The following is a 25,905-nucleotide window of genomic DNA, read 5'->3' as shown; positions in this document are numbered from 1 at the left end:
GCAGCTAGGTGGTGCAGTGGACAGAGCACTGGCCCTGGAGTCAGGAGGATCTGAGTTCAAATCCAGTCTCTGACCAAACACTTGACACTTACTAGCTGTGTGACCCTGGGCAAGTCACTTAACCCCAATTGCCTAAAAAAAAAAAAAAAAGAAAAGGAATATTAACCACATGGCTATTCCTGAGTCTGGCTATGAGGTAGATTTGATACTGCATGGTTGGAAAACTGAATTATCTGAATCCAAACAGAGTTAAGGATGTTTTACCCTGTCACATCTGGGCTCTGCTGTCTTTTCTGTCTGATTTGTGTCTTCCAGACTACAGGCCATTCACCTACAGTTGGTAGCAAACAGGGGGTGCCAGTCAATGCCCCCCCCAATCTTTCCCTGGATGCAGCCTGTGCTTGGTTTCAGTCAGCCTCTTTTTTGGAACCCTTCGAGGCAGGGACAGCTCTATGCCCCTTGCCAGCAGGAAGTAGTTTCAGAAGCCGAGACCTTTGTCCCTTGCCCCAAAAGAATTTGGGTCCTATTTGTTTGAGGGGCAAATGATGAGGATGGGATCTAGACCCCAGAAAGGAAAAACCCTGAACTTTCCTACATGGCCAAATCCCTGGCATTCCCCTGAGGCTATAATCCCATCAACTGGTCTTTCATTGTGGACCTCCCTATGGCCCCAGGCCACTTCCCACTCTCAATCCTATCTGGGCTCCATTCTCCTTTGGCCACCTCCAGGTCCCTGGAATTCTATTATCTCATAGACTACTTGGCCATTCCTAGATTCCTCCCATAGTCTTTCTGTATATAAAGTCCATCTGGTCTCCTTTAAGGTGCTTAGAATCTAACCACTGCTTAGATTCTTATAATCTAGCCAAAGGCTTAGATTCTTAAAGTGTAGTCATATCTCAGATTCCTAAAATCTAGCCACTGCTCTGATTCTTATAATCTAGCCATGGTTCAGATTTTTATAATCTAGCCAATAGCTCACAGCTGCTCAGATTCCTTAAGACTCTGGCTAATATGGTGGATCTTTAATAAACCTTGTTTTTGGCAAAAAAAAAAAAAAAAGATTTTACACAAGCAAAACTAGTGCAGCCAAAATTAAAAGGAAAGCAGGAAACTGGGGGAAATTTTTTTACATAAGTTTCTCTGATAAAGGGCTCATTTTTCAAATATATAGGGAACTGAGCCAAACTTATAAAAATAAAAGCCATTCCCCAATTGATAAACAGTCAAAGGAGATAAACAGGCAGTTTTCAGAAGAAGGAATCAAAACTATTAATAGTCACATTGAAAAAATGCTCTAATCATTATTGGTTAGAGAAATACAAATTAAAACAACTCTGTGATATCACCTCATACCCATCATATTGGCTGACATGACAGGAAAAGAAAATGACAAATGCTGGAGGAGATTGGAAAAATTGGGACACTAATACCCTGTTGGTAGAGTTGTGAACTGCTCCAATCATTCTGAAGGACAATATGGAACTATGCCCAAAGGGCTATAAAACTTTAAGCTAGCAATAACACTACTAGGCTTGTATCCCAGAGTGATCAAAGAAAAGGGGAAAGGGCCTATTTACACAAAAATATTTATAGCAGTTCTTTTTGTGGTGACAAAGAATTGGAAATTAAGGGGATGTCCATCAATTGGGGAATGGCTGAACAAGTTGTGGTATATGATTGTGATGGAAAACTATTGGGTATAAAAAATGTCATGCATTTTTTTTTTGAAAAACTGATGCAAAGTCAAGTGAGTAGCATTAGGAGAACATTATACATAGCAACGGCAATATTCTAACAATGATCAGCTGTGAAAGACTTAGCTACTCTTATCAAGACAACAATTCAAGACAATTCCAAAGGATACCATGATGGAAAATACTGTCTATTTTCAGAGAGCACTAATGAACTCTAAGTGCAGATTGAAGCATACTTTTTTCTTTTTTTTATTTTTCTTGTTTTGTGTGTGTGTGTGTGTGTGTTTTCTTTTGCAACATGGCTAATGTGGAAATATGTTTTACATGACTTCACATGCATAATCAATATCATATTGCTTGCCTTCTCAAGGGGTAGGGAGGGGAGAGAATCTAGGACTCAAAATTTTAAAAAATGAATGTTAAAAATTTTTAAGTAATTGGGAAATACATAATGAAAGAAATAAAAATACATTTTGAAAAGCAACAACTCAGAGGCAGGGAAAAAGATGAGGAATTATAAAATATAACAATTTCTGGTCTAAGAATGATAATCACAGTCATGCTGTGAAACTGTTTGCCACAAGAATACCTCTGAATAAGAATAAAAGGACTTGCCTCAATAATTCTCTCAGGTATACAAAATGGTACTGGTTGACAATATGTCATTCACAAATACTTCATAGAATTTAATGGTGCATTTGGAAGCAGCATTAGGTGGTAGAAAAAACAACATACTTGGAGTCAGACAATGCAAGCATGCCTCACTTCTATCACTTATGACCATCACTATCACTGCTACTACTACTAGTAGTTACTATTTAAATATCGATTTAAGGTTTGCAAAGCACTTCATGAATATTCCATTTGATCCTCATAACAACCCTGGGAAGTGGGTAATAATAATATCAATAATAATAATAATAACAGTAACAGTGATAAACAATAAATTTGCAAAGTACTTTATAAATATTATCTCATTTGGTCCTCACAACAATTTTGTTATTTTATTATTATGATGATATAGAATACATATTATTGATTGTGTTTTTTTTATTATTACAGTTAATATTATAGCAATAGCTAGTATTTATGTGATACTTTAAGATTTTCAAAAGTACTTTACAAACATTATCACATTTGTTCCTCATAACAATCCTGGTGGGGGCAGGGGTTAGTATTATCCTTATTTTACAGATGAGGAAACTGAGGCAGACAGAAGTTAAGTGACTTGCCCAAGGTCACACAGGTAGTACATACCTGAGGCAGAATTTGAATTTTGGTCTTCCTGACTGCAAGTCCAATGCTCCATCCACTGCATCACCTAACTGCTCCTAAATGGGTCACTAACCTCGTGATCTCTGCTGAATCCCTATCTAGATGAACCTCAGTTTCTTCATAGAAAAAAAGGGCATAGTCATACATATACTATTGACATTAAAGTATTGTTGTGAAGATTAAATAGGACAATGCTTACAAAGTACTTTATGATGGATAATTAATCAATCACATTTATTAAGTATCTACTGTGTACCAAACACTATGCTAAGCACTAAGAATACAAAAAGAAGAAAAGACAATCTTCAAATAGCTTACAACGTAATGTCAAGCCCTTATAAATGAGGGTGAAATGGCTTTGAGCCAAATAAGTTTCCAAAAATATCATACTTCAGAAGTCTGAAAAATTATATGTCAATGAGGTATCACAGTCTAGTCGTCTGGATTAAAATGTTGCCTAACAATGACTAACTGCGTGACCCTAAGAGTGTCACTCGACCACTCGGTGTTTCATTTATAAAATGGACTTATAATGATCTCTATGATCACTACTGGCCACTGACATTGAGAATGACAGAGTGAGAACTGTGGTTCTGTGGACTGTCCATGGATACTGGTGAACATCTTCAATGAGCAGCAATTTCCTTGTTTTATATTTCATTTGAGGTTAATAGCCAATCAAAAACATTTATTAAGAGCTTACTTTATGATAAATGTTGTGCTTCGCATTAGAGGCATCAATTTACAAAGTGAGAAACTCCCTGTCCTCAAGGAGATTACATTCTAGTGAGAGGATCACTGCGCAACATTATCTTCATTAAATCCTTCAAATAATTGTGTATAATTTTGACATGTATAGTGAGCTGTTATGATGGCATTTATTCTAACAGATCAAATACATTTTCAGAATCAAACATAATAACAGTAGGAGGTATTCTCAATACTTTTCAATCAACAATTGTGTGACTGTATAGATGTAGTCTGGTAGAAGAGAATTTACAAAAGCTTCCCTTTCCCCCTCCCTCTCAACTTCCACAAGAGTATCAAAAGTACTAAATTAATTTTTAAAATTAAAATTTAATTCTAAATGAAAGAACCTGAAAATGGTTGTGCAGAACAATGGATCATTTAAAAGCACTTGCTAAAGCAATCTGTAATTATAAATCAATTTGCTTTTCTGTATCTTGTAACTGGCAGAACCAGTATAGAAATCTAAAATTTGGAACTGGAAGAGGGCTGAGATTGTCCAGTTTGATTTCATCATTTTTCCATGTAGAAAATAAATGGAGAGTCAAACTATCATGCTTAAATTATTTTTTCCTGACCCTGCCCAGTGTTCTTTCCACCATATCTACTTTAATTTAGAATTAGTCCATTTTTTTCTTGAGTTAAGATGATAGTTGAAAAAATCGGAAAGCAGAAATCTGAAAATTTCAGAAGTTTTCAGAAAATGGACAAATACTTGAGTCATGACACTTGAATGGATCCCTGATGTTAACAGTGTTGGCATCTCCTCCATCACTGCAAACTGAAACCTTCATCTCAAGGTTCTTGAATACCTATGTCTTTCCATAAAAATCTTCATAGATGATCCTCCCAAAGGAAAGAGGTTTTCCTCTTAATATCCTGGTATTTCAGGGATACCAAAGTATTCATAGTGATGTCCATTTTTTGCAGCACTGGCAAAGGAGGTAGAGGGAATATATAGATAGAAAAAGAGACATGTCTTTGAGTATGTCTTTTATAACATTTCTTAAGCACAAGACATTTCCCTAGGTCCTTCTTTCCAGTCTTTTTTTTTTTTTTTCAGTTAATTATAATGATTCTCACATCTTGGTAAAATAGAATTCTTAGTTTATTTAGTCTGCACTCCCCTAAACTGCCCAAATAACAAAGTTTTTCTGTACTTTCATATTTGCCAGGAGCAGAATGATCTAATTTAAGGTTTGGTTTGATTAACAAATATAGAAATTAACATACTGCAATTAACATATGTAAAATATTTCAAATGCCTCAGTTTCTGACGAAATCATGGTTTTTTCACAATACCAAAAAACCTCACCATATTTCAAGGTAATGTCTGAAGTTTTCTTCCTCTGCTTAGTGGTCTCAGAGGGTCTGCTTTTGAGTTCAGGTCTTTTGGGTTTCTGGTTAAAGGTTCACCCTATTGTCCTTTTAACTTCTGGCTTCCATGCTGCTTTGCTTACTGAGGTGGTAGTTAACTCTGTAATGCTACTGTTATGTGTCAAGGTTTTAGAAACAGCTTATTTTCCTTAACTAGGTTAAAAACAAATCCCTAGGGGCAGCTAGGGAGCTCCAGCCTTGGAGTCAGGAGGACCCAAGTTCAAATCCGACCTTAGACACTTGATACTTACTAGCTGTGTGACCCTGGGCAAACCACTTAACCCTGATTGCCTCACTAAAAAGCAAAAAAAAAAAAAAAAAATCCCTGCAATTTTAAGTCATTTCGGTATTATATTTAGTGTTATACTTAGTTTTAAATTTAAGTCATTAATGGAATCTCAGTAGAATATATGTTCTTTGAGGGCAGAGAATGCTTACATTTTGGTTTTTATATCCCCAGTGCCTAGTATCTCAGATTTTATTGGTGTTCAGTTGTTTTACAGTTGTGTTTAACTCTTCGTGACCTCATATGGGGTTTTCTTGGAGTAGTTTGACATTTCCTTCTCTAGTTCATTTTACAGATGAGGAAACTGAGACAAACAGGGTTAAGTGACTTGCAGTGTCTGAGGGGAGATTTAAATTCATGAAGATGAGTCTTCTTGACTCAGTAGGTGCTCAGTAAAGGCATGTCATTTTGGACTGAATGTGTTTGGGGGATGTCTTATTCATAAATAATATAACTCCATCTAAACCAGAATGAATAATCACAAATGCTATAGTAATGGATTCATAAAAGTTTGAATTCAGGAGGTTTTAGAGACATCACCACATCACCAGGAAGTTGTCTAGCAATGTAATGATTTTTAAACATTAAATCAATTCTTAAAAAGGATTGAGGGATAGTGTTCCATGTTGGTGGAGAAAGCAAGCATACACTAAGGAAATTACATGTTCAAAAAATATTTTGTTCAGACATTAAGCAACAGAAGGCCCACGCCTGGAACCCACTGACCTGTTGCTTTGGTTGGGTATAAAATGTAAACAGCTGCTTCTACCAAGCATCAGTGAGAGAGGCAAAAGGCTTTTTGTTTGTTTGGTCAGAATTTTGATTTTATTAGACTGGATATGTCCCAATAGAGACAATTTGTCAACCAATAAAGATCAGAAATTGTTCTGTAACTTACAGTCTTACAAAATTGTTTGGTTAAGTGATGTGCCTAGTCAATATGGACCACGCCTCTCAGACTCAGAACAGAGTCACCTATTACAACCTTTCTGATGCTCTGCTCATCTCTCCCTTCTTCCCAATCTCTCTCTCTCTCTTTCCCAGTCTTTTTTTCTCTCCCTCCCAACATTCTTTACTCCCAAATTTCAATCTCTCTCTCTCTCTCTGTCTCTCTGCCGCCCCGTCTCTCCCTCCCTCTCTCTCTCTCATATTTTTTCATGACACAAATCAATTACAAACAATGTATATTAAAACAATTCTGAGGTTCCACCTCACACCATCAGATTGGCAAAGATGATTAAAAAGGAAAAGGATGAATGTTGGAGAGACCAAGGAAAAATGGGTATATGAAGTTCATGGTTGGTGAAAGTTATTAAAGGTCAAAGAGCCATATATTTCTCCCTAAAAAGGACCTTATAGCACACTCCCTCATTTTACATGTGAGGAAAATGAGAAACAAAGTGGCTTTCCCAAGGTAACTAGTGACTGGGAGAACTGGTCTTGTAATTCTAAATCCAGTCCTTTTTCTACTTCATCATGCATGTCATACATGGACCGTATAAAGGAACTAGAATTATTTAACTTGGATAAGAGAGGACTAAGTGGAAGACATGAAGTGTTGTTATATAGAAGAATTTCCCATTTAATTCAACAAGTACATATTAAGCACCTACTGTATCTAAGTTACTATGCTAAAGAGTGGGGATTATAAAAAATCCCTCCCCTCTAGGATTTTTCTTTTTTTTTTTTCAGGGATGAAGGGAGGGAGTCACAACATGTACATAGTTAAGTAAATATCATGTTATTTTAGAAGAGAGATATCCTTGGGGAAATGACTTTGTGTAGAACATCACAAATAAGCTAAGCCATGGAGGAGAACCTGTGCAAAGGCATGGAGACAAATAAATGGAATGTCATGCATGGAGAAACACAAAGAAGGCTGGTTTGGCTGGAATACAGTGTGTGAGGTGAAATAACATGAAATGTCTGAAAACATGGATGGATACATACTGCAAAGGGCTCTAAATGCCAAATAGAAGTTTGTTTGTTGTTGTTGTTGTTGGTGTTGTTTTTTGTTCGTTTATTTTTGTTTTATCCTAGAAGCAATAGGGAACCATAGAAGCTTCTTGAGCTAAGAAATGTCAGAGTTAGATAAGTGTTTTAGGGATATCAAGTTACAGCCATGTTGAGGACTGACAGAAGAGCTGAAAAACTTGAAGAACAATTAGGAGACTACTCTAGTAGGATGGAAAAAGAGATAAGAGATAAGGAGGTCCTGAATAGGGGGTAGGGCATGCATGTGAGTGAAAGGGAGGGAAGGGTATGTCTGGGAAAGAGGATTTGGTGGAAATCAACAGAACCAATCTCTGGCCAGGAAATTTGCCATCCCTAGATTTTAAGCCACGGTCCAGAAGTCCAAATCCCATTCTCAGATATCATCATCTTTACTTCATTTCCAAATCAAAGTTTCTCTTCTGAATCCTTTGCCTCAAAGGAGAACAAGTTAGAAAACCCAGCCTGTGTTCCCATGGTTTTATTTCTTGCCTAAAATTTCATAATCATTGGCAATACTTATTTTTTTCAAGGAAACATAGGTCCATGGTACCAAATACCACAAGGAAGTCAAGGAAGATGAAAGTAGAAAAAAAATACCATTGAAGTTAGCAAGAGGGAAATCAGTCACATCATAGAAGTCTTTTACAATAGAGCACCCAGGGAAATGGAAGCAGGGGAGAGAATAAGCATTTATATTGTACCAGGCATTATGCTAAGTGCTTTACAAATATTATCTCATTTGATCTTCACTACAACCCTGCAAGGTAGGTGCTATTATTATTATTGTCCACATTTTATAGTTGAGAAAACTGAGGACAAAAAAAAGTAAGTGTCTTGACCAAGGTCATATAGCTAGTAATGTGTCTGAGGCCACATTTGAACTCAGCTCTTCCTGTTTCCAGGGCCCAGCATCTGTTGAGCCACTTGGCAGGGAGGAAAGTGATAGCTTCCTTAAATTATCAATAAATGTTTATTGACTAAAGGGTCAAAGAAAGTTTCTTTGGACCCTAAGGTACCATTTCTCCTTTGCCACATGGCTATCCTCCACTACCCACTAGGCAATAATATGTGGCCCTTCATAAAGCAGGGTGGAAATATTTCTTTAATTAACTATCACCTCTCTTGCAGTGGCAGGGCTGTATTTAACTTGTTACCTGTTGTTATTACTAATAGCAATATTTCACAGTATATAGATATCAAATGGTTTGGAAGGTTCTAAACTGTTTGTCTTGGGAGAGATAATTCATACATGTTGCCATTGAATTAACAGTAATTATATAACTGGGCTTTAGCTAACAACCTGTGCTCCTTTGTCCTTACTGCCTCAAACCCTAGAACCTACAGAGGTAGTTTATGGGCTGTACGGGGCTTTTTCTATTTCTACTATTAGCAATTACATTAGTCCAGGCACTAGCTATCTCCTCATCTAAGAAGCTATGGAGATTAACAACAAAATAAAAACTCGTGGCACAAATTTCTATGAAATCTTATGAAACAAACAACCACACCAAACCAGATAGGGGTTGGTCCTAAAGAGGCTAATAGAGCCATGAAGCAATTGTCTTCAGGCAGATTTCTTTATGCCATTTAGGAGGATGGGAGAATATTAAAACAAAAAAGGAAGAAGTATCCAAAAACTTTGGTACCATTTTTTTCAATATGGCAGCTTTAGGCTACTAAGTCAATATCAGAATAAACCAAAGCCCAGACTTTCACTAAAGACATAAAGCCCCAGGGTCAGATCAAAGGAAGAACTGCTTAATTATTTTGAGCATTCATTTCATTAGACATTAGGTATCATAAGCCCTAACATTTCTTTCAAAATCCTTTTTTCACTTTATTTAGTAGCAGAGATTACTTTAACACAACTGAAATGTAAATATGACAATTTTCCTATCCCAGTTTCAGTAACCACACTCATTGCATGTTATTTCCCCTAATAAGCAAAATCTTGAGCACAACTCTGTAGTGGGACATTGATCTAAAGATTCAGTTTAACACACATAACACACAATATGGATCATGTGAATGTACTATTAACTGAGAAACTGGTCATCTCTGGGTAATAAGGTGAATAAAAGTTGTGAAAAAAAGTCAATATCCTACCATTTTATAAAAGACATTTTACTGGTTATATGCTATAGGGAGCTAGGTGACTCATCTTCCTCAGTTCAAATCTGGCCTCAGGCATTTAAATGTGTGACCTCATGCAAATCCCTTAACCCCATTTGAAGCAGTTTCCTCATCAGTAAAATGAACTGGAGAAAAAAAATGGCAGAACCACTCTAGTATCTTTGCCAAGAAAACCCCAAATGGAGTCACAAAGAGTCAGACACAACCAAAACAACTGAATAACAACAGTTGTATATTGGTTTCTGAAATTCAGTAAGTGTAAAGGCATAACCAATTATTTTAGGAGGTATATTCCCTGTTAGCAAAATTCTAATAGGAATGAACGATCATTACCTTGATTAAAAATAACCCTTAATTTAACATTTGTGTTTATAAGCAAAAAAACTGTGCTATGTTTTGGGGACCTTCTTTTTCTTCCTCTTCTCCTTCTATATCTTTATTTTCCATTTCTCTTTTGGACTTGGCTCATGGTTTCATTGATATAGATGAAAGTCTCTACCAATGGAGAGCTATACTTGCTCTGTAATTTATAGTCTCAGATAGTTGTCTGGGAACACTGAGAGTCTAAGTACCTTGCCCAAAGTGAAAAAAAAATCAAGAAATGTCAGAGATAGGTCTCAAAAGCAGTTCTTAATTCTATGCCAAGTCCTTACCCTCTATACCACGATACTTCTCTAAGCAAAAATATCAAGACAAGAAGTAACAGTGTCTACCCTCAAAGAACTTACAGTTTACTGAATAATGTTTTATCAAATTTATTTTCAATAGATGTTTTCTCTAAGAAGCGCATTCAGTCATTATCAAAACAGTAACCCCATCATAAATACACCTGCTTAAGTCTATCATGTTCACGTCTACTAATTTACCAGTACCCTATCATTGAACATACTGTCCAAAGCCAGATTGTAAGGCCCTAGGAGGCAGGAACCACATTTGTTTTACTTGTTCATCCAGCACATAAGCTAATAGCATGTGCCTGTGAGCACTTAGTGTATCCTGTTTGATGGTGGTAATCACTACAGTCTCTTCTAGAAAATGATAAAGGAGAGAATTAGGAAAAGGACCTGAAAATGAAATCATAGTATAAATGGAGAAGGCCATTTAAATTCACATAGAACTACAAATGAATTGTGTCAATTTGGACAATGATAACGGAGCTAAGAAGTCATTTAATTAAACAAATATGTGTTAAAGGGAAGGCTACAGCAGAAAGAACATAAGTCTTAGAGTCAGAAGACCTGTGTTCAGATTCTTGCTCTGAGTGCCTCCAGGCAAATGACTTAGCTTCTCTAAACCTCAGTTTCCATATCCATAAAATGAGGATAATAACACTTGTACTGTTTATTTCACAGGGTGGTTTTTGACTTAAGGTGCTATAGAAATGTCACATTTCCATTTTAATCATCATCCACCATGTGCAAAGTACAGTGCCAAGGCAGATGCAAAGATGGAAAATACATGAGCTTTGTTCTCAATGAGTGCATAGTACAGTAAAATCTTACAATAATAATTCAGGACACTTTTCTCTATGCTTACATGACAAACTGATATTTTGTGCATGCAGGTATGGTTCTTTAGTGAAGGGAAATTTAATCTAAATAGTTGCTTAAAGTTAATACTTTCAATCCTATTAAGGTGAGATTTTCAGACACAAGCATCCTTAATTATTGTCAAGTTCCCCCTTTATTTTATCTTTAGTATTCTTTCTAGCTCTGCATAGATAAGAAAGGGCAAGGAGATGCAAGAAAGAATGAGAAAACACCTGGTTCTAAAAAAAAAAAAAGTGGTCAGAAAAACTTTGCCTCAATATCCAATTCAACCCAAATTCAATGAACATGTATTAACTATGCCAGGCACTGACTGTATCCAGAGAGTTAAACATCCTAAATTAGTTGAGTTTATTTTAATGCTAATTAAGAAGTATATAAAGGCTCTTTAAAATTTTATTTGTAGACAATTTAAAATTGTTTGAATAGTAACTTATCCTCTTGTGGTAATGTTGATAAATTGTTATTTTATTTGGCTGATACACTTGAATGGAACCAAGTCCATTCATTTCCAAAGCAGAATACTTACTGATTCAGGACAGGTGTGTATGCAGTTTTATCCTCATCAATAATTGTGACCATCAGAGTGATGAGCTGGGGCCAGAAATCCAAATTCTTGATGGTTGGACCCTGATCTTCCCGAGGAATGTCCTGTTTCTTACTCTGTTTAGAGGACCACAAAACATACAAAAAAAAGTCAAATTGAATGCTTTTAATTACATCTCAGGGTACAATGGGGAGAGAAAACTGTGGAAAAAGTATTTGTGGTTACTTAAATAAATAAAGCTAAATAAAATGTCCTTTCTTAGTTGAGTAACCATTTGTAGACTGATAGTGACATGGGCCCATTGAAAAAAAAATCTTGTGGGGCAGCTAGGTGGTGTAGTGGGTAGAGCAGTGGCCCTGGAATAAGGAGGACCTGAGTTTAAATCCAGCCTGAGGCACTTGACACTTACTAGCTGTGTGACTCTGGGCAAGTTACTTAACTCTGATTGTCTTGCCAAAAAAAAAAAAAAATTCTTGCTGATCGGAAAGTGATCTAGTAGGGTGGATTAATGGAAATGGAAAAGGAAGGGGCCCTTGTAGAAAGTACAAAAATTGAGCAATCCTACTTTTTTTAAGCAGTCTAGAAATCAGTATAGTAACTAATCCCTATCTCTACTGAATTTGCCTTAAGTATTTCTTTTATTACTTTCACATCAGACATTATAGTTGATTTGAGGGTTCATTTCTTGTTACTTATGATAAATGCCAAAATTGATAGTTACAGTTCTGCACTGACTGGTGTGATTTATGATTTGGTGACCTTTAATAGGAGAGATTATTTCTTTCAGAATGTCTTTGATCAATGTCTTTGATGAGAACTTTACTTGGGGAACCACAGAAGGGGAACACTGAATTTCACTAAGTCTCTAGTTCTTATTTCCTAAGACCTTAAATTAAAGTACTGGGTCCAAGAGCCTGTGGATGCTCAAGTAATGAACTCTTTGGTGAAATCTATATAATTTCTAAAATCACATGCATAAGCACAATATTTTAGCTGAATGACCAAGAACCTATCATTCCAGATGCTTTCTCCCTGCACCCTTTCCTCTGATCTTCATAATCAGAATTACATAAACATGACTGAATCATTCTATCAAAACCTCTCAAACTGGCACACTGGCCTTATTCTAGAACTCCCATTACAGGTCTGATTCTGAATGATCATACTTAGCCTAGAGCAGCCCTTCAAACCATGTACCCTACTCACAAATAACTCCAATTTGATACTATATACTTCTCTCAAACACACCAAAACAGATCAATGGGTTTTTCATTCAGTAAGTATTCTCCCTGCAGGACTATTTGGGCATTTATTGACCTTTCAAAATTAGGCCAAACAGGCAAGGAAGACTTTCTGCTGAAAAATGTACAAGAATTTAAACCATTTTATTAGAGAATTCTGGCTGACTTTGTTGAATTAATGACAGACTTGTGGCCTCAGGTGGTCCCAGAACTATGGCCATGCATTTAAACTATTGGCCTCAAGAATAGCAGGGGATCTTTATCAGTCAAAGCCTATCCATGAGATTGGTATCTATGTACCTTAACTTATTTTTTGAGTGGTCTTCACTGAAATTGAATCCCTAATACTTTAAACAGGTCTCCATTAAATTTTGTCACAATTAATTAGTTGCATTTTTTATTACCTTCAATTACATCTTCTCTTTCCTGAGAATTTAGGAAACAAAACAACCCTGGGAATTTTAACAAGGCATAAATAAAATTAGTTCTGATGGTTCCAGGAGACAATAATAGAGTACTCTCGTTAATCACCACCCTGTGTATGCAGTTTCACTAAAAAAAAAAAAAGTTACTGGTTGCAAATATCGTGGTTAAATGAAAGGAAATTACAATTGATAGTATGACTAATATCACAACCAACTTATCATCCTGCAAGCAGGAGGCTTTAAAGAAGAGAGCCAAAAGTATATAAATATATGCCAATTCAAAAGCCTGAGAGATGTTACTGATTATATACCCATTAGTCTTATATGCTCCATGGCATGAGGAATTTATTTTTGGTGCCACTGTTGCACTTGGATTCTGAATGTTTTTTTTTAAAATCAGGATTAACTGAAAGGTTCATTCACCCATTAGAGTTGTTTACATATTCTAGAGCAGCGATTCTGATGAGTCAGGTTCGTAATCAGTAACTTTCTTGTACATATAATAACATCATCTGTAAGGTTAGTGATGGTAGTGGAATTCAATTAAGCTTATGGGAAACTGACTGGGCTCTGGAGCGTTCAAAGTGTTTTCTTTATATATAAAGAGAGTTCACAGAGGCTTTAACTGTGTGGGGAAAAGGTATCTGTGTGTGGGGAGATGATTATAGACTATCTAATAGTTATATTCTTTTTGTTCCCTCAAAATGGTATGTTGAATTTTTCAAAAGCGTCACTCAGAACTTCTCTTAAAGTTCTACTCTGATGCCTAATCAAAGCATGGAAGTGATGTTGGGTTCTTTAAGGCTATGCCACCGGAGCACCCTCTTTGCCAGGTCCTACAAAGACAGAAAGTCTTTGGGCATGGAACCAATGGCAGACTGTGTGCTTCTTTTTAAAGACCAGACTCAACAATTCTAGAGAAATTGATTAGGAGAAGGTTGGCCAATGGGTGATTAATTTTTTTGGCCATAATATCTTATGAAACTATCTACTAAAATGCTAAGAGTTGTGATCCTATTAGTGGAGGGATTGCCTACAAAGACCTGGAACTGACATATGAGTGGGATTTTTCTGCTCTCCCTAGTGGAGTGCTGAATGCTTAGTCAGCACATTTGTCAGCTGTCTCATAGGATATGTGATTGTCATATCTCTCAAAGCTCACTTTCCCATCAAGCTACATGGGATGCCCCAAATCACAATGGGAACTATGGCAAAGACAAACTCCCACCATAGTAAACACAGCCCTGGCCTTCTCCAGGTCTTATCTATTCCCTGCCCTCCTTTGCCACTATGCCCTCTGGAATGCTACTCTATTTTAACAAACTCTTTTTCAATTAAGATCTTTTCTCATATTCCTTATATTTTCTAGTTAGTATTCATTGCAACCTAGGTTTCTCCTGAAGAAATTAATATGCTTTGATACTATCTCCATTGGGCTGTCTTACCTTGTGACATCTAGAACATAGGACCAGGAAGAGAAGTTGCCATACTCCTTGCTCCCTATTGCCACTTTCATATATTTCCACTGCTACTATTATTCAGTAAGGACTCCTCCTTTAAAGTTCTCTCCAGCACCAATCAGACCTGTAATTGCTATCTTATATCAATTCTAAGTCATTCTTTCTCTTCCTCAATAAATTCTTATAGTCATCTTCTTCATCCCTACCCCAATCCCCTTTGAATACTTTGTCTTCCCAGTCCTTCCACCTCAACTTCCATAACCTCTATCTCCAGTCTACCTCAATCACACAAGAGTGGTCATACTTGAGACATCCCCATCAAAGACCTCTTGATGAAACCAGGAGGATGATAGTTGCAAGATGGGTAAACAGAAAATAACTTGGCATGTAGGGCAGTTCCTAAAGGATCTGGTCAATAAGGCAGGAAATTACTGAAAACATTTTGAGAGGGAAGCATCAGAGGACCTGAATTCAAAACCTGACTTTGCTAATTAATTCACATGTGAACCTTTTTGGGTCCTTGTTTTCTCATGTGAAAAATTAGTGTATTAAACTAACTGCCTTCTAAGGTTGTTTCCAGCTCTAAATCTATGATTCTTTGGTCCTATGAACTAAGAATTCTGGATGGTCAGAACAGAAGGGGCGTGGCATACATAGTGCACATGCACATGCACATGCACACGCACACACACACACACACACACACACACACACAAATAAGACTAACATTTTAATGTAAATGTAAGAACCCAATAAGTAAAAGCCCACAAAAAAGGAAAGAAAAGTATATCAATGAAAGATTTTTTAAAAGAACACAGAACATAAAAGACATTCAGAAAAGGACTCAGACAAAGAATTCAGTGTTCATACTACTGTGTTCAATTTATTATAGATTTAAATGAAACCATGCTGTGCAAAAGAGGTGTAAAACATGTGGCCTGTGGCAACATTACCAAGTGTGGCCTGAACCAGATTAAAATAGGAAATATCTAACAAAATAAATACAAATACAATAGAGCATAGACAATACTAATATGTCATTTCTGTCAATATATGGACTGCAGGAATTCTTCCACATTGTTAAGTAGTTCCCATTTCTAAATGAGTATGACACCATTTCTCTCAACATAACAGACCTCAGTTTTTTATACCATCCTCTGTTTATGTTCTTTCTATAAGAAAATGTTCATGTTTGTTGATGTATGTGAAGCAGTTGATTTTTTTTAAAAATTCACATAAAAATAGACAACTCATATATAAAGCCACGTAATTAATAATGTCAAGGCCTGACAAAACAGGTACAATGATTCCCTACTTTGGGTTAACCAAATTAATTCATAATTATTTACATGTTGCTATTGACAATAATAATTGCTTACTTTATATAATATTTTATAGTTACATGATGCTTTTATATATTCCCTTGCTCTCACCAGAACTTTAATGGTAAAATAAACATCTAGCATTTCTGAGACAAAAGAACCCTAATGCCCCTCCTCCCAAAAAAATTGTAGATAGTAATAGTAATAGGCACTCTGATCCCTAGAGATGTGAAAAGGTAACAAAAAGTCATCTTTTCTCGTGCTTAGCATTGTCTAGAACGTTATAGGTACTTAATAAATACTCACTGATTTCACTCATTATCTTACACAAAAATATTGCCTCTGGTCATTCAACTTTCCCTCTTTTCCAAACCTGTAATATTCCTTCTGACCAGACCCCCAGGATATGCCCCAATCCTCCGAGGAGTTAATTCACTCAACATTGAAACTTGACACTGGGGTTGAGCTATACTGATTGGTTAATGAGTGTAAATTCATCTAATCCCTATATCTAGCCAGGTCCAGACCATACTTAAGATCCCGTCCAATAATATCCATCTATCTACCTTGAATATCTTGCCATATTTCCCTCCTTGCCACCATATTGCCCCTCTACCCTCATGCTTTCTACTTATAACTCTTGAAACATCAAGCAAATTAATACAACTATTGCTTCTGAAAGTTTATGGCAATGAATTGCCCTGTGGTTCCACTCACCATCCTTATCACTGCCCAGACCAAAACTCCTTTCTTTGGCCACATTTTTTCCTCTATGTGTTATCTTTCGCCACCATTAGAACATAAGCTTCTTAATGTCAGCCAATGTCTCACTTTCATATTTGCATCTCTAGTGCCTAGTATAATACCTGGCACATTACCACCGATGGTTAACATATCATTTAGTACTCATTCATTCTTCCCTTTTTATCTGGGAAACAAGGTCAAAAGTGGAGTGCTCTGGTGGTATCCAGAAATACCCTATTCTCCTCTTTCCCTCATAAAATTAGCTCTTGTTGGGATCTGAAACTTGGGATTTAATTATCTGGGAGCAGGAGATATTTTCTCTTTCCTATACCCAAGCATATTCTGTGAGAAGTATATATTTTTCTGAATGTTTTTCCTCTTTTCTGAAGTGACTTATTATGTAATTTTATATCTAATTTTTCTTTCTAACATTAATGAGCCCTGGCCCTTCACTTGTCTTTTTGTTGTTGGATAACTAATTTTTTGTTCCTTCCAGTTTTGCTGATGTGTTTTGTTTTACATTACCTACATTTACAAATTACTCCTACTTCATGAGAGGTCGCTTGCAACAAAGTAAAACTGTTAATTAAAATTGATAGTAGAATGACCTCATCTAAAAGTGTGTGCTTCATTTCACACCTATTTTTTTAATCAACAGAAATCTATTTTCTCTCCTTCCCCCCCTAAACCCTGGCTGCTTGTTTTATTGCCTGATCACCCTTCACCTCATTCCCATCTCCCTCAGGCCAACAATACATTTGTATCTTATTTCTTGTCACCACATCTTAAACTAATAGCAAGCACAGAGAGATTATGTTTTAGATGATAGTGTAACTGTTTCTTTGATATAATTAATATCAAAGTCAGCTGTGCTGTTTACAGGCACAAATTAGAAGAATCAGTGCCTCTTTCTAGTAGGGCCAAGGTCATCTCACTGGCTTTAAGAACATAAGGGAAAACGATACAGATTTAAATCATTATTGTGCATCTGTTCACTTTTTACCATGCTCTTACTGATCTTGGAGGACCTTCAAGATGCTAAGCTATTACTAGCAGATTGGGGACTATTTGGTGAAAAGTGGGCGAGCTATGTAGTCCAAGGGTTTCTTTGTTTAATTTGTGGTTTCATTAACACCTCATTGTCCCAAGTGTTAATCCTGTAGAAAAATCCCTAGAGCAGTTATTAATGCCCACAGAGAGAGCATCTGTTAAGATGACTGCAGCTGCCATCAGCTTTGTGTCATCATCATATTCCAACCATTGGATTGGAGCAGAAACAACCAAAAGTCAATGAAGAAGGAAGCAACACTGACTTCAGCTTTCCATAGTTCTTCAACGCTGTCTTAATGACAAGGCAGTGATTAAATAAAATGAATAGCTAATGCCATACTTTGACTATGAGAACAACAGTTTCAACAAAAAAGAATGGAAAATTTTGTTGGGAAATAAAGACCTCCTTGATGAAATTCCTGGATAGAAAAGAGTAGCAATGTAATAGAGTCTCTGTAGTAGTTTTAGAATCATGAAATCCTGGGTTTGAGTTATACTTATAATAATAGTTATCAAAATAGACTTTTGAATCCCTATTTTACTCCACATGAACACTGTTGCAAAGCCCTTTGCTCCTCAGGCAACTTAAATCACTCTTTCATCTATTTTTCTCAGCAGAGGACAAAGAAAAATGAAGTCGCTCATCCAGAGTTTCCTCTTCCCTAAATCTACAACTTCAAATCACCTTAACATAAACTTCTATTTCCCCCTCCCCCACTCTTTATTCTCAGAAGTGGCTTTTCTTGCCTATGCAGTCTTGTATACTCAATCATGTCACTTTTCATCTCCTTCAAGAGATTGCTTCCCAAATTGTCTCTCTCCTTTCCTTAATTTTCAACCTCTCCTGTTCATTGGCTTCTTCCTTGCTGCCTACAAACATAGCCAGATCTCCTCCATCCTAAAACAAACAAAATAAAATTCTCATTGGGCTCTGTCATCTCCTCATGTTATTATCCTACATCTTTCTTCCTTGTTATAGGAAGTCTCCTAGAAAAAGCTGTTTATTCTCATTGACTGTAGTTTCTTAGGTCATGGTTGCTTCACAGCCCCACCACTCATGAAACTGCTCGTTCCAAAGTAACCAGTGATCTTTCTATTGCTAACTACAAGAGCCTTTTCCCTCTTCCCCCAAACTTTCAGAAAAATGTAAGGTCCTTGAAGGCAATCTATCAATAAACATTTATTTAGTGCCCATGTGCCAGGCACTGAAGCCCTAAAGATACAAAGAATAAAATGATCCCTATTCTCAAGGAGCTTACATTCTGATGGAGGAGATGACATATGCATATATAATGAGCATGTTCTTATGTGAAATTTGGAGAGATGTGAGCTACTGCTGTTAGGTGCATTAAGAATTAACTGGTTGAAAGACCAGACTCAGAGTAGTCATTCATGTGTCAAGGCCATGTTGGAGGCCAGCAGTATAATGCCCAAGAGATTTGTCTGCCCGTGATTCTAAATATTTCACCACTTTTTATCAATGATTTGGATCAAACCATCGCTGGCATACATGTTGAATTTGAAAATAGCACAAAGTTTGGAAGGACAGAGAACATACTCGAGGGCAGAATCAGAATCCAAAAGGGTAGGGAAGAACAACGAAACAAAAAAAAAAAAACCTAAGATTTTTTTAAAGATAAATGTAAATTTTTGCACTTAGGTAAAAAAAAAAAAAAACAACTCTTCAAGGACAAAATAAGTGAGGCATTGCTAGACAGTAGATTCGCTGAAGAATCTTTAGAAATTTTAGAGGACTGAAGACTCTATATGTCAGTAGAATAACAATGTAGCCAAAAACAGGAAAAAAATAAAACAAAATTCTAATGCAAACTTTATACTATATTAATAGAAGCATAGGGCCAAGAACAAAGAAGGTCATAGTTGTGCATTACCCTTCCCTAGTCAGATCATATGTGCAATATTATGCTATGTTCTGGTAAGGATGTACATGATATAGAGCAAATATAGAAGGTGGCAACCAGGTTGTTGAGAGAACTACAGACAGTGTCATGAAGGAAATGGGGATACTTAGCCAGGATAAGGGAAGATTTGGGGGCTAAGTGGGGATGATAGTTGTCTTCACATTTCTGATGTTGTCTTGTATAGAAGAGTAATTGTACTTGTTTTGTTTAGCAGAGCTAGGAACAATGGATAGAAATTGCAGAGAGGAAGATTTAAGCTTGGTGTAATGAAAAACTTGTTAAGTTAGAGCAGGCCAAAAGTGAAATGGAATGTCCTATAAATTTGGACTCTCCTTTACTAGAAGTCTTCAAGAAAAAAAATATGTCCATTTATTGCAGATGGTATATAGGAGATTCTCATTTGAGTATGGGTGATACTAGATGCTTCTGAAGTTCCTTCCTCCTCTTAGAATCTTTGAAGAAAGATGTCTCATAAACCCATAGATCGTTATACCCAGAAAGAACCTTAGAGAACATTTATTCCAATCTACCCATTTTACAGGACAGCTAAGTAGTACAGTGGATAGAGTATTGGGCTTGCAGGAAGACTCAACTTTGTGAGTTCAAATCTGGCCTCAGACACTTAGCAGCTGTGTGACTCTGGGTAAGTCATTTAACCCTGTTTACCTCTGATCCTGTACTGTAAAACAAGATAGAGAAGGGCTTGGCAAACCACTACAGTATCTCTGCCAAGAAAATCCCAAATAGAGTCACGGAGAGTTGGACAAAACTGAAAAATGACTCAACAAGAACAAAACCCTAAAGATGATGATTACAGACAGCTGGGTGTTACAGTGGGTAAAGTGTTGGACCTGTATTTAGGAAGACCTGAGTTCAAACCCTGTCTCAGACCCTTCCTAGTTGTGTGACTCCTGGCAAGTTGCTTAACTTTTTTCCGTATCAGTTTCCTTATCAATGAAATGGAGATAATAATAGTACCTACCTCCTGAGTTTGTTGTGAGGATCAAATGATAGGATATATGTAAAGTACTTTGTAAACCTTAAAGCACTAAACAATGCTGGCCATTACTATTGTTAGTATAAAGAAAATCAAGCCAAAAAAGGGAAAATTAAGAAAAAAAATCTCAGTTCTCATAATTAAGTAGCTGAGCTGACTTGGACCCAGATTTTCTGGATTTTAAGAGATGAGAATGCTGAGAATATGTATTTTACTGCTTCTATTGATTATCCAAGGAAGATTTCATAGAGGCCCTTATTTAACAAGAAAAACAAGCATATTTCTCTGCAGAAGCTGTTCTCATAATAAAGCATCAACTTGCCATTATTTCATGTAAATACTGTCTGCTCATTAAGCAAGACAATTAATTTTTCCCCCTTTGGGTGCCAACACCAGCTATTTACTGGCTATATTAATCTCCTGTCATGATAAAGAAGGGCCTATATTTCAGTCTTACCCCTACCTGCTTGCAAAGAGCATGTTTTTCCCTACTTTTAAGTATAAAAGTAAGTATTCTGGCTTGTTACAGTTAAAAAAAAAACCCCAACATAAATCTTATAGGATAGTAATATAGGAACCTTCTTGACCACTGTCAGACTAAATAGACACAGGTCTTGTAATGGATTTTATGCATTTATAGACACCAGCATGTTACCAGAATACTTAAGTGAATAAATACGTTGTTTTCTCCCAACTGAAAAGAATCACAATAATGTCTGAAAACTTTTTAAAAAGGTTATTTGGATAGAAAAACAGGAAATTTCCTTTTACTATAATACAAAGAATTAAAGAACTTTTAAGGAGAAAATCTTGGTACACTGAACAATTTTGGGTAATAACAGGGATCATAAAAGCTTTGTTAAATGTTTAATTTGCTTACAAGATTTCTTCTCCTCCCCCCACCGCGGTTTACATAAACTTTAGAAGTACACAAAAATGGAAATATGCTTATTTGTATGTAGGTCTTACCCAAAATCACAAAGTCATTCAAAACTATCAAGACTACGGCTTTTAGGACAAATGAAGCAAAAGAAATACACTTTTGCCCAAGGTATGTATGTACTTCAAGCCTTTCTCTACCATTTGAAATCATTAAACCAACGTTCTAAAAGCAGCATCTGATGAAACGTTCATTGTTTTACTGGTTCTGATGATCATGAATCAGAGGCAAATGTAATATTTTCATTGCTAATATATTTATTTTCTAACACATGTATTTCAAAATGTGTTGATACTAGTTTACATGGAATGACTCTAAATGGTTCTATGGATTTGGAAGGTATGTTAATCATTTACCTACTAATGTAAACTTATCAGCTTTAAAGATTAATATGTCAAACTTACCTTGTATCACAGGGATATATGCACACACATATCTGTTTATAGATTCATAGATTAAGAGTTGGAAGAAAATTTAGAGAACATCTAGTCTGACCCCCTTATTTTACAGATGAGGAAATGGAGGCCCAGCATAATTAAATGACTTGCTCAAGATTACATAGGTAATAAGTTTTTATTTGAACATAGGTTCTGTGACCCCAAATCCAGAGCCCTTTCCACAGTACCATCCTACACTAATCTTCAGTTATTCAACTCTGGTTTTTTTATGTGTGAACACATAAAGAATGAAAAAGAAAATTGGTTTTCTATGAAATACTGAGTTAAATTCAGTTTACAACATTTTAAAAGAGGCATGGAGAGACTGAAGTATACCTATAGGCATGAATGAATGAAGCAATCAATTAATTAAATAAAAGGCATTTATTAAATGTTTTCTGTGTGCCACACATTCTGCTAGGTGCTGGGGATATGCAAACAAAAACCAAAACAAGAACAACAGAATTTGTATTCTAAAAGGAAAAGTTCATATATTTATGACCATTGGTTTTAGTTTAGTTCTATTTTTTTCCTACAAAGATTAAGAGCATTCTGATAACTGTGCCACGAAAAATGATTAAATGAACCATGACCATTTGACTTAGAGAATAAAAAAACAAAAGGAGGTTGTATAATGATCTTTAATTGGGTTATTATATAGAAAAGAAAGAAGCTATTGCTTTAGAAAGCAAAACTAGAGCAAACAAGTGTGAAGGAGTCTATCTTCACTTCAGTACAGGAAAGAACTCTCTCAAGATTGGAGGTAAGAAGGAGTTACCTCAATGGGTAATGAGCTCTCTGATACTAGATATATTCCAGCAAAGTCTTCTTTACATCAGTCGCAGATGACGTAGGACAGATTCCTATAGAAGGCAGGGGTTTGCAAAAGATGATCTCTAAGGTCCGTTCCAAATCTCTGACTTTATCATTCAATTCCTGCACCTAAGTTTGTTTAAGAGTGCTAAGAAGAGATGAAATCATAACTCCCTACATCAGAGGACTTGAGTATGCAAAAGAGGTAGGACATCTTTCATAATAATCAGATACCCTAATGGACTGTTGGTGGAGCTTCAAGAGGATTAAAACTAGTGAGGCAACCTATGCATATCACCTTGTTTTATAAAGCAAAGTTCTCCTAGCCAAGTCATACGTATGAACACCACTGCTCTGATTTTTCTAACCATTTTTTTCTAGGCTTCCATCTCTAATGACCCCTTCCTAACTTTTCTGAAACCCTGAAACATTTCCAGTTCCTTGGCAGCTCCCAACCTAGCCTTTCTTTACCTTGTCTACCCCAGGGCACATAAAATAAAACTCTTTATGATATTCAGTTCTTTAAATTGAAATTTTTGTTTTCTCCTTGATATACAAAATTATTTCTTTCCCTACCTCCACTACATCTCCTCTTCACACTCTTTTCTAAACTATTATCAGTACTTCACTTACTTCCATTATAGGGATTCAATAATCATGAGAAACATGTAGAAATCATTTTTATTTTTAAAGTTTATTGTGATCTATTTAAATTTATTCATTTATTCATTGAGCATTAATTAAGCCCTTACAATGTACAAAGCACAAGAATAAAATACAAAAATAGTCCCTATCTCAAAGAATTTACATTCTACTGGGGTGTACAAAACATAAATTTATATAAATATTTTTCCAAGATTTTCTTTTTATTAAGGCATGGAATTTTCATTCATTTTTACATAACTTACCTAATTAAAATGTTCCTCTTAGTAGTGACCACAAAAAAGTAGCAGAAATTTTTATTCACATCTGGGGACCAAAATAGAAGCAGAGTAGGCCAAAACCAAAACCTCCAAGAATCCACTCACCACACATACCAAAGAGCACGAAGGACTAGATTGGCGGTGTCTGCATGTAGTGCAGCAGGGAACATTTGAGATTGCACAAGGGAAGGATCAGAAAGGCTGAGATGCCTGACATTGTTTTTCACCATTAGCAGAGGAGGCTGTTTATATCTTTTCTCTCCTTGTTCCACCTCCTCCCTTCCACTCAGGCATCTATTCCAGACTCGGAAACACTCAAGAGAGGCAGCATGGTCCAGTGATGAATAGAGCTAACTGGAAGCCTATTAGTGTGGGACAAATGGGAGTAGATATTGGAGGAATCCAACATACCATAGAATGAATCCTCCCTAAAGAGTCTAAAAGCCACTGACAAAGGACTTTCCTACAGACCCAACTGAATCTCTTGACATCGCAAAAAGGTATCAGTGGTAAAAACTTCAAATGCACAGTTAAAAACAGACTAAGGATTGTGGACATGGAGGATGACCTATTGTGCCTCCATAGTCTCCAGGCTGATCCCCATCTTCAAGAGGCTATGGCTGATAAATAAGGTAGACGGGGAGGGAGATGTGGAGGAGAAACTGTATGTATCAATAAGTAAACTTTTTTTTAAACATAACCTGTATAAGAAACTTACAGTGAGTTTCTCCTGCTACCAAAGTAGACTGCCACCTTCTCCACCATTTATAGTCTCAAAGAATTGCCTAGGGCACTGATGGATCAAATGATTTTCAGGGTTATAGTTATATATAGATATGTATCTATGTATGTATATATACTACACAAACATAAATAAACATATATATATATATATATTAAATGCAAGTTAATTTGGGGGTGAGAGGAGCACTGACAACTAAGAAGACTAGGAACAGCTTCACATAGGAAATACAACTTGAACTGAGCCTTGAAGGAAGACAGGGATTCGAAGAGAGGGTAGTAAGTAAAGAGAAAATGTAATAGCCAGAGCAAAGGGAAGGAGATGAGAGATGGAGTGTCACATCCCTGGAATCACAAGTAGTCCAGTTTAGCTGGAATATAATGAACATTGGGGATGGGATGGAGAGTAATAAGAAGTCAATCTGGAAAGATAAGTTGAATTCAGACTGTGAAGGCCAAAAAGGAGATTTTTTATTTCATCCTAGTCACAAGAGTAAGCCAACTGGAGTTTCATGAGCAAGGAAGTGGCATGGCCAGAATTAGGCTTTGCATATCATCTCTGTGGATGATAGATTGGAGAGAATTGGGATGGGGAGAATAATTATGAGGCTATCGCTATATTTCAACATTGGGAGAGTTTATAGGGAGACAGATATCCTAATGGACTGTTGGTGGAGCTGTAAATTTATTCAAGCATTCTAGAACACATTTTGAAATCAAGTGAAAAAAGTGACTAAAATATCCACACCCTTTGGTCCAGAGCTTCCATTTCTTGGTATATACTCCAAGAAAGGCTCCATAAACACCAAATTGTATATAGTAGAACTTTTCATAGTTCTTAGAAACAAGAAACGTATATGAAAGCCTGGAATTTGACTTAAGTGGTGATGACAGATAAAAATTAGCGATAAAAGGGGCAGCTAGGTGAAGCAGTAGATACAGCTCTGGCTTTGGAGGCAGGAGGACCAAGTTCAAATCCAGTTTCAGACACTTGACACTAGTTGTGTGATCTTGGGCAAGTCACATAACCCCAATTGCCTCACCAAAAAAAAAATTTATGATAAAGATACCTAATTGTACCAAAGTGTTTGGATTCCTTAAAATGTTCTAAATCATGTATAATTTAAAAATATAATCATTAGTGACTGGTAAATGCTTATATAGTTTGCTTAGCTGATTTAATAGCTATATTGTAAAATTGAAATGCATAATTAATAAATGACACGTCTATAACTGTTTCAAGTTTATAAAACTCTTTACATACATTCTCTTACTTCAGTCTCACA

The 25,905-nt window shown here is 36.2% G+C and overlaps 1 protein-coding gene across 2 annotated transcripts in view; it reads right to left on the bottom strand.

Moving 5' to 3' along the window:
* UNC13C (unc-13 homolog C) overlaps positions 1-25,905 on the bottom strand; it is a 669,423-nt gene that overhangs the window by 227,185 nt on the left and 416,333 nt on the right. For both annotated transcript variants that reach the window (XM_027840843.1, XM_027840842.1), the window contains one exon: positions 11,587-11,720. In XM_027840843.1, coding sequence (XP_027696644.1) covers positions 11,587-11,720 — 134 coding nt within the window. The remainder of the gene's footprint in view (positions 1-11,586; positions 11,721-25,905) is intronic.

The sequence above is a fragment of the Vombatus ursinus genome, unplaced genomic scaffold (genome assembly GCF_900497805.2).
Source record: "Vombatus ursinus unplaced genomic scaffold, bare-nosed wombat genome assembly UNPS02014848.1, whole genome shotgun sequence".
Classification (NCBI taxonomy): Eukaryota; Metazoa; Chordata; class Mammalia; order Diprotodontia; family Vombatidae; genus Vombatus; species Vombatus ursinus.
Note: the sequence above shows the minus strand (reverse complement) of the source record. Positions and strands in the feature narration are given on the sequence as shown.